This window comes from Scyliorhinus torazame, chromosome 1 (assembly GCF_047496885.1).
Source record: "Scyliorhinus torazame isolate Kashiwa2021f chromosome 1, sScyTor2.1, whole genome shotgun sequence".
Taxonomy (NCBI): domain Eukaryota; kingdom Metazoa; phylum Chordata; class Chondrichthyes; order Carcharhiniformes; family Scyliorhinidae; genus Scyliorhinus; species Scyliorhinus torazame.
This window is the reverse complement of record NC_092707.1, coordinates 16,405,426-16,413,613: the sequence shown is the minus strand read 5'-3', so window position 1 is coordinate 16,413,613 and position 8,188 is coordinate 16,405,426. Positions and strand designations below refer to the sequence as shown.

The window sequence follows — 8,188 nt, the reverse complement described above, 5'->3', positions numbered from 1 at the left end:
AAGTGCTGACCTAACGAGCAACACAAACAAATGAGGTTGCATTTGGCATGTTACATATTTCCGGAGCTCACCCTTACTCTGCACCCCCTCACTGAGGTACTGTTCTACATAGAACATAGAAAATACAGCATAGAACAGGCCCTTCGGCCCACGATGTTGTGCCGAACCTTTGTCCTAGATTAATCATAGATTATCATTGAATCTACAGTGCAGAAGGAGGCCATTCGGCCCCGAGTCTGCACCAGCTCTTGGAAAGAGCACCCTACCCAAACTCAACACCTCCACCCAACACCAAGGGCAATTTGGACATTAAGGGCAATTTATCATTGGCCAATTCACTTAACCCGCACATCTTTGGACTGTGGGAGGAAACCCACGCAGACACGGGGAGGACGTGCAGACTCCGCACAGACAATGACCCAAGCCGAAATCGAACCTGGGACCATGGATCTGTGAAGCAATTGTGCTATCCACAATGCTACCGTGCTGCCCTTAAGAACAAATAAATCTACACTAGATAATTTTCCCGTAATCCATGTACCTATCCAACAGCTGCTTGAAGGTCACTAATGTTTCCGACTCAACTACTTCCACAGGCAGTGCATTCCATGCCCCCACTACTCTCTGGGTAAAGAACCTACCTCTGATATCCCTCCTATATCTTCCACCTTTCACCTTAAATTTATGTCCCCTTGTAATGGTTTGTTCCACCCGGGGAAAAAGTCTCTGACTGTCTACTCTATCTATTCCCCTGATCATCTTATAAACCTCTATCAAGTCGCCCCTCATCCTTCTCCGCTCTAATGAGAAAAGGCCTAGCACCCTCAACCTTTCCTCGTAAGACCTACTCTCCATTCCAGGCAACATCCTGTTCTGTTGTTGGAATGTTAAACAAACTGATTTCAATGGCAATAATCAAATGTCTTCAATATTGTCTTTACAAAACCCTGCTGTGAGAAACAGGTTGCTGTTTCATATATAACAGACTAACTACATTTCAAAACGTAATTAGCTGTAAGGTATTTCAGGATGTTGAGGTCATGAAAGGTGGATTGGGTGGGGTGTGTGGTTTTCTAAGTGCAACTTGCTCCTGGCAGAATAAAGTTAGAGACTTCAATACATCATTTCCCCTTGCACCCAGCACGATAGAAAACCTCAAACATGAACAAATTGTCCAAACATGAAGGTACTGACCACATTTTAATTAGTTCAACAAATTCATACACGTTGGTAACATATACAAAATACATGTACCATTCAGATTGAAGTCCTTGTTTTCTTCATGACTGTAGCACAGACTTGGTTAAAATACAAAAATAACAAACATTACACAAAGACAAAATTGTATTTGACATTATACACAAGAAATAGTTACAGGCTGAAGAAGACTATACATGGTATATGAAAATGTGATCTTCAAGGTAGCATTTCCAGTAATAATGTTTTTAAACACCTGGTTATTTGCAAATTTACTATCATTATATGCCCCAGAAAGTTCTGGAGTGTGAGTTTATTCCACTCTCTCAAACAATATTAACAGTTCAAAGTACTTTGTGTGTGGGAAAAGATCAACAGCCATGGCTTTAACTGGACGAAAAGGAGATCCCTTCACTCTATGAGATGGGGCACGACAAAGGCTATAGCAAAAGGGGAGAAAATAAGTTAGTCTGTTTCCTTAACAAGGAATGAGGATACCATATATTCAAAATCAGTAATGTGTGTATGAAAACCTCCCTTCCCCCCCCCCGCCCAATCCAATGCTCCTGTTGAAAATTGGGTTAATTTTAAACTAAGCGCAATTCAAATTTAAGCTGCATCTCCACAATTGATTAGTTGAGCATTGGTCAAAAGAACATAGATAATGTAAATTTTCTAATCCCGTTAATTACATCGGAATGAGGAACAGAAGTCGACAATTCAGCCCTTTCGAGCCTGCTCCGCCTTTCAATCAAATCATGGTCGATCTCTTCCTGCTCTCAAATCCATCTCCACACCTGTTCCCATATCCATCTCTTTCTTGAAAATATTTAATAATTCAGATTCCACCCCACTATAGGCAGCGAGTTCCACAAATTCATCTCCCTCTGCGAGAAGTAGTGCCTCCTCATCTCAGTTCGAAATCTATTGCCTCTCAACCTGTATGTGACCTCTCGTCCTAGATTGCCCCACAAGGGGGAACATTTGGTCCACGTTCACTTTATTAATCCCTTTTAGCAATTTATGTACTTCGTTCAGATCCCCTCTCATCCTTCTAAACTCCAGCGAGTATCAGGCCAAACTGCTTAATCCCTCCTCATATGTCCAACCCTTCATTCCCGGAATCAGTCCCAGAATCAATCTGGTGAACCTCCTCTGCACTGCTTCCAATGCCACCACATCCTTCCTCAAATAAGGAGACCAAAACTGACACGATACTGCAGATGCAGTGTATTGTAATTTGTGGTGTACATTTCCCCATTCATTGCACACTTCACTTGTTGGGAAGCATATTCAATTACCTAATCCCAAGCTTCTTAATCATCCTGTTTATCAATAGAATTTACAGTGCAGAAGGAGGCTATTCGGCCCATCGAGTCTGCACCGGCACTTGGAAAGAGCACCCTACCTAAGCCCACACCCCCACCCTATCCCAGTAACCCAACCCAAACTTTTTGAACACTAAGGGCAATTTATCATGGCCAATCCACCTAACCTGCACATCTTTAGACTGGGAGGAAACCGGAGCACCTGGAGGAAACCCACGCCGACACGGGGAGAACGTGCGGACTCCGCACAGACAGTGACCCAAGCCAGGAATCGAACCTGGGAACCTGGAGCTGTGAAGCAAATGTGCTAACCACTATGCTACCGTGCTCCCCCTTAAATGTATTTAAGAAAGAAGTAGCTTTCTAAACACTAAAAGCATCGAGGCAACCGGGGGTGGGGGGAGAGAGAGAGCTGGAGTTGATATCGAGATGGAGGATCAGCCACGATCACATTGAATGGCGGAGCAGGCTCTATGGGCCCAATGACCTACTCCTGTTCCTATTTTCTGTGGTCTTGAGCATCTCCAAATCTACATAGGGCAGCTCCTGAAATGTTTCTGAACACAGCCCTGTCAAAATATGGTGCTTCACACCAGCAGATGCGACTGGTATACCTCAAGACTGCTCACTCCTGTGACACATTCATGATGAGGAAGTCACACGAGAGAAATGCGAGGTGATGCCTCGTCTCACATCATCAGCATTGCGCCTGATCACAAGTGAAAACTAGTGGTGCAGTTCCAACTAACATATATACTTACTCAACAAAATTGTTCATAGCTGCTCGGGCATTGCAAGCAACATAAATCAGAGTTTTCAGGTGCTCCGCTCTTCTTATTGCTAAAACAACTCTGGAATCTGCAAGTCAAAAAAAAAAATTAAATGTCAAAATGTTAATAAAATATTGTACGCTCAGCAAGAGAAAAAGTAAACATCTGCAATCCCGGACGGGCAACATTCAATAAGGCCGTGCTCAGTTTTAAAATGGTTCTTACGCAGTCCTGCCCTTGGTGGATCCACAATGGCGACTAGATTTTGCGACGTTACCGAATTAATTACAGTGGGAAAGAGATCTTCAGCTTTCCCACACAAGAATTCCACATTGGACAGACCTGGATGGAAGCAAAAAATTAAACTGAAGTTAGATTGAAATGCGAAGACAGTTATTTAGATCAGTACGTTTTCTGCAAGCCTTGAATAGGAAAATAGAACTTGTGTGAATTCTTCATTAAGACATTCCGATAAAATAAACAGAAACAGAGAACATTTTAAAAATCAGACTATTTCAAGTCAGGTCACCAAGGACAATTTCAAGCAACCCCAGCAAGGTTTCCATCAAACACCAAGAGAGGGGCTTGGTTTAGCGCAGTGGGCTAAACAGCTGACTTGTAATGCAGAACAATTCAGTTCTGGGGGTTGATAAGAACTAACCATTTAATTCTGCATTCACTTTAGCGTCTTCAATAGCTTCCTGGCACATTTCAATTCCAATAACTTTCTTCACACCCTGATCAGCAAGATAAAAAAAATGTTAATCATAATTATCAAAACATCCAACCCTAATTTCAGCATCTTTTGTATTATTCTACTGCTTCAATTTTAGTTCAGTTGATTTCCAGTAACGTCAGAAATGGCTGGAGCATGGGGCGGCATGGTTAGCACTGCTGCCTCACAGCGCTGAGGACCCGGGTTTGATCCTGGCCCAGGGTGACCGTCCGTGTGGTTTCCACATTCTCCATGTGTCTGTGTGGGTCTCACCCCCACAACCCAAAGATTTGCATGGTAGGTGGATTGGCCACGCTAAATTACCCCTTAATAGGAACAATTAAAAATAGAAATGGTTGGAGCCTAAAATGTAGCTGCACTGTTTCGCGCTAAACTCCGACGCCTCTGCTCAGGTATTCTCTGTTGGGCTATGTCCAGAAGTCAGTTATGGTGGCAGCGTGTCTCTCTCAGTCACATCTCACTCCTTTGAGCATCTCGCCTTGATCCACCTCACATTTCATTTAAAATCCTCGTCCTCTATTCTATCCAATGATCATAAAAAGTTATGGGGGGATGGGTTACATGATGTGAGCACAGGAGTGGCCACGTTTTCACGACTCTGGCTCTGCTAGTCGTTTTTTTGTTGCTTTTTTAAAAATAGATTTAGAGTACCCAAATTTAATATTAATTAAGGGGCAATTTAGTGTGGCCAATCCACCTACCCTGCACATCTTTTTGGGTTGAGACACCCACGCAGACATGGGGAGAATGTGCAAACTCCACACAGTGACCCGGGGTCGGGATCAAACCTAATAATAATAGATTGTCACAAGTAGGCTTCAATGAAGTTACTGTGAAAAGCCCCTAGTCGCCACATTACGGCGCCTGTTCGCGGAGGCCGGTACAGGATTTGAACCCGCACAGCTGGCATTGTTCTGCATTACAAGCCAGCTGTTTAGCCACATGTGCTAAACCAGCCCTAGGGTCCTCGGCGCAATGAGGCAGCAGTGCTAACCACTGCGCCACCGTGTCACCCTGGCTCTGCCTATCTTTTTAATCCTTTATTTTATCCCAGTGCACATTTCATAGTTGTCTTTTATTTGGGATGGATGATCCTGATTGGACTTTTGCAACGAGGAGCCAAGTTAATTCGTAGTGAGTCCTGGTTGGACTATGACGGTCAGTGTTGGCTGTGGTGAAGCCAGGCTTGCAGTGGCGTTGTTGCTGCTGAGCAGGCTTTTGCCCAGCAGAGCTGTGTGCATTAGGATGATGGCCGCCACTGACAATGCTCTTGTAGATGAGGATCTCGGCTCCGGGGTGCAAGTCTCATCCCAAGCTCCAGGAGCAACAGGATATCAGCCACAGCACTGGACCTGCCCTGGGTGTGATTGGCGAGGTGCAGGAGGTCCTGGGAGTAGTAATTCCTGTGTCAGTGTGTGCTGGGCTAGGCCAGGTCCAGTGCTGTGGCTGATATCCTGTTGCTCCTGGAGCTTGGGATGTCCCTTCTCAAAGTCACTTATTAGGGACAGCCTGAGAGGCTTTGCTTCTTCCCTATGGGGGGGGGGGGGGGGGGGGGGGGACGGACACCGAGTCCTGTACTTTGGTTGATATCCTGTTGCCTCCCAAATGCTCAGGAGGCTTTCTTCTTTAAATGAGCAGATTCTCCCTTCCCCATGAATGAGCGAGGGGCGTGCACTGGGGAAATACAAACCCATGGTGGGGTCCTGTGATCCACTCCTAGTTCTCCTTCCTTTTGGTTTTCTTGGGAGGTGTTGATGGCACTGATCATAATCCGAACAGTTCACTGCTGGTCCTCTGTATAAATGTGTGCAATAATGTTGGTTCGCTGCTGGGCCTGAGACTTGGTTATGTTGCGTTGTGTGATATATATACAACACCCTTTTAGAACTGGGGGCTCTTGCATATTTTCGCCGCATATTTCCGTTTGGGGGGGTATGAAGAATCCATGATTGGTTCCTGCATGGGTGCAGATGGGTCTGATCTCAGAGGACAGGAGGTGGCTGTGTGTCATTGGTGTCCCTGGGGCTGCTGGAGTTGAGGGAGATGTCTAATGATGCGCATCCAAACATGGTGTGAAAATTTCATCCTGAACTCTCGTGGCAATTGCGAGTAATCGCTGGGTGGGGGTTCACCATGCTTTCATGGTCGCATCCTATTTCTCCCCTTTTCTCTGGTTGGGCTTATAGAGGCATGAGGTGATGTCTAATTATTGTATCGAGCTAGTTATACTGCTGCTCTCCTGTGCCCCCTCTGTATTCATGTATGCTGAACCTTTTTATGCTTGCTGTGCTGCCTCATTCTTGTGGTTTTGTTACGCTGTTTGTAAAAATGTAAAAGCTGAAATATACTTTAAAAAACAAATTCTCACTGTGACATCTTCATTGCTTTCCTCCCTCAGCATCGGCACCAAGTGGATTCTTGTCCTCTGTGATTTCAACCTCCACGACAATTCATCATGTTCCATTCTGTGTTTACTAATCTCTTTATCCCCCTGTAATCACTCTCTCCCCATGTAAATTGAACACATTCACTGCCAGCTCCTTTATCGTCATCTCATGTGGCCTTGCTGCTCCCATCATAAAATAGATCAGACCATGTTCTTTCCTGTATCACTCTCCATTCAACACCTCCCAAACCTCACATTTCCCCAGCCAACCCCACTTCCTTCTCTGTTCACCTGTAGAAACTCTCTTAATTTACTTACAACGGTGCTTTCAAAATCCTAACCGTCTTGTCCTTGGCACTCTATCCACAGCTTAATTTCTGCAGCTACTAATCTGTTCAACCACAACCCCACCATCTTTGATACACTCACCAACATTAAAACCAGAAATCTCTCCTCCTTTCTCCTTTAACTCCAAAGGACATAGACTTGACCATATACAACATCTAGCCATTCACCGTTAGACAACAAAAGTACAATCAGGTCCTCCTCATCTTCCAAAGCCACTCATTATTCCAGGAGCAGAATGCAAAGGTAGCTCCCAGGTCCTTCTCTACTGCAAGCAGTCTTCTTGGACCCCTCTCCCATCTCCTCCACCCCTTTGTCACGAAGACTGAAATCACCTTTCCACCATTAGTAACTACGCTCAGGAATTCCCTCCCTTTCGTCCTTTGAAAACGCTCTTTTGAAACATCCTTCTTCGATCAAACAGTTGATCATCTGCCCTAATGTCCCCTCCATTTTCATTATGCAGATCAGTATAAAATGTGCTTTATAACGCTATGAAGCACCTTGGAAAGTATTTAAAGAAAGTTTGCAAATTCTCGGACTCTGCCATGCCACTGCCCATGGGGTAGACAACACATGGCGGGTTCAAATCCAGTCCACATAGTTAAAAAGACCACAGAAGTCTTGTGGCACAGTAGCAGCATCCCTGTCTCTGAACCAGAAACTCCAGGTCCAAGTCCCACATATGGACATGGATGGCCTTGGATATGCATAACAGCCAAACACAACTAGCCAATCCTGCTAATACACGCTTGTGACAGACAGTAAGAGTGGGAGAGTTTCCTGGTCAGCCAGGTGATGGAAAGAAAGTTGGAGCCTCTCCCATTGCTATCCATAGCTCCAGACTACAAAATGAATGTAAAAGTGTATTTTGCTACAGCAACTTGACTTCCTGGGTGGGGCCTGGTTGGTTGGATGGTCGGTGTGAACCAGATTGGTGCCCACTGCATGGAGCAGGTAATTGTTCCAGCTGGGATAGATTTGGGACATGCCTCCATGCGCCACCTGTGTGGAAATCACAGTGCTGTGGGTTGGGCCTGACTTTGGAGAGAACACTCATGAAGAACAATATTTCCAGCCTGAATCCAATGCCGTAAATACAAAAGTCATCTACCAATTTCCTTTCCAGCGTTGCTTTAGGCAAGTGACAATTAGAGATAAAACAGCAAAGGATGCTTAGGCATGGAAAAAAGTCATTCATGGATGGCATAGATTATCATAGAATTTACAGTGCAGAAGGAGGCCATTCAACCCATCGAGTCTGCACCGACTCTTGGAAAGAGCACCCTACCAAGTGGTTAGCACTGCTGCCTCACAGCGCTGAGGACCCAGGTTCGACCCCGGCCCCAGGTCACTGTCCGTGTGGAGTTTACATATTCTCCCCGTGTCTGCGTGCGTCTCACCCCAACAGCCCAAAGATGTGCAG

The 8,188-nt window shown here is 45.2% G+C and overlaps 1 protein-coding gene across 2 annotated transcripts in view; it reads right to left on the bottom strand.

Moving 5' to 3' along the window:
- Window positions 1-1,187: 1,187 nt before the first annotated feature.
- The window catches only part of trmt2a (tRNA methyltransferase 2 homolog A), a 41,039-nt gene continuing 34,038 nt past the window's right edge, over window positions 1,188-8,188 (bottom strand). For both annotated transcript variants that reach the window (XM_072470260.1, XM_072470220.1), the window contains 4 exons: window positions 3,957-4,032; window positions 3,521-3,637; window positions 3,287-3,383; window positions 1,188-1,637 (listed from right to left, as the gene is read on the bottom strand). In XM_072470260.1, coding sequence (XP_072326361.1) covers window positions 1,511-1,637; window positions 3,287-3,383; window positions 3,521-3,637; window positions 3,957-4,032 — 417 coding nt within the window. In that variant the 3' untranslated portion in view covers window positions 1,188-1,510. The remainder of the gene's footprint in view (window positions 1,638-3,286; window positions 3,384-3,520; window positions 3,638-3,956; window positions 4,033-8,188) is intronic.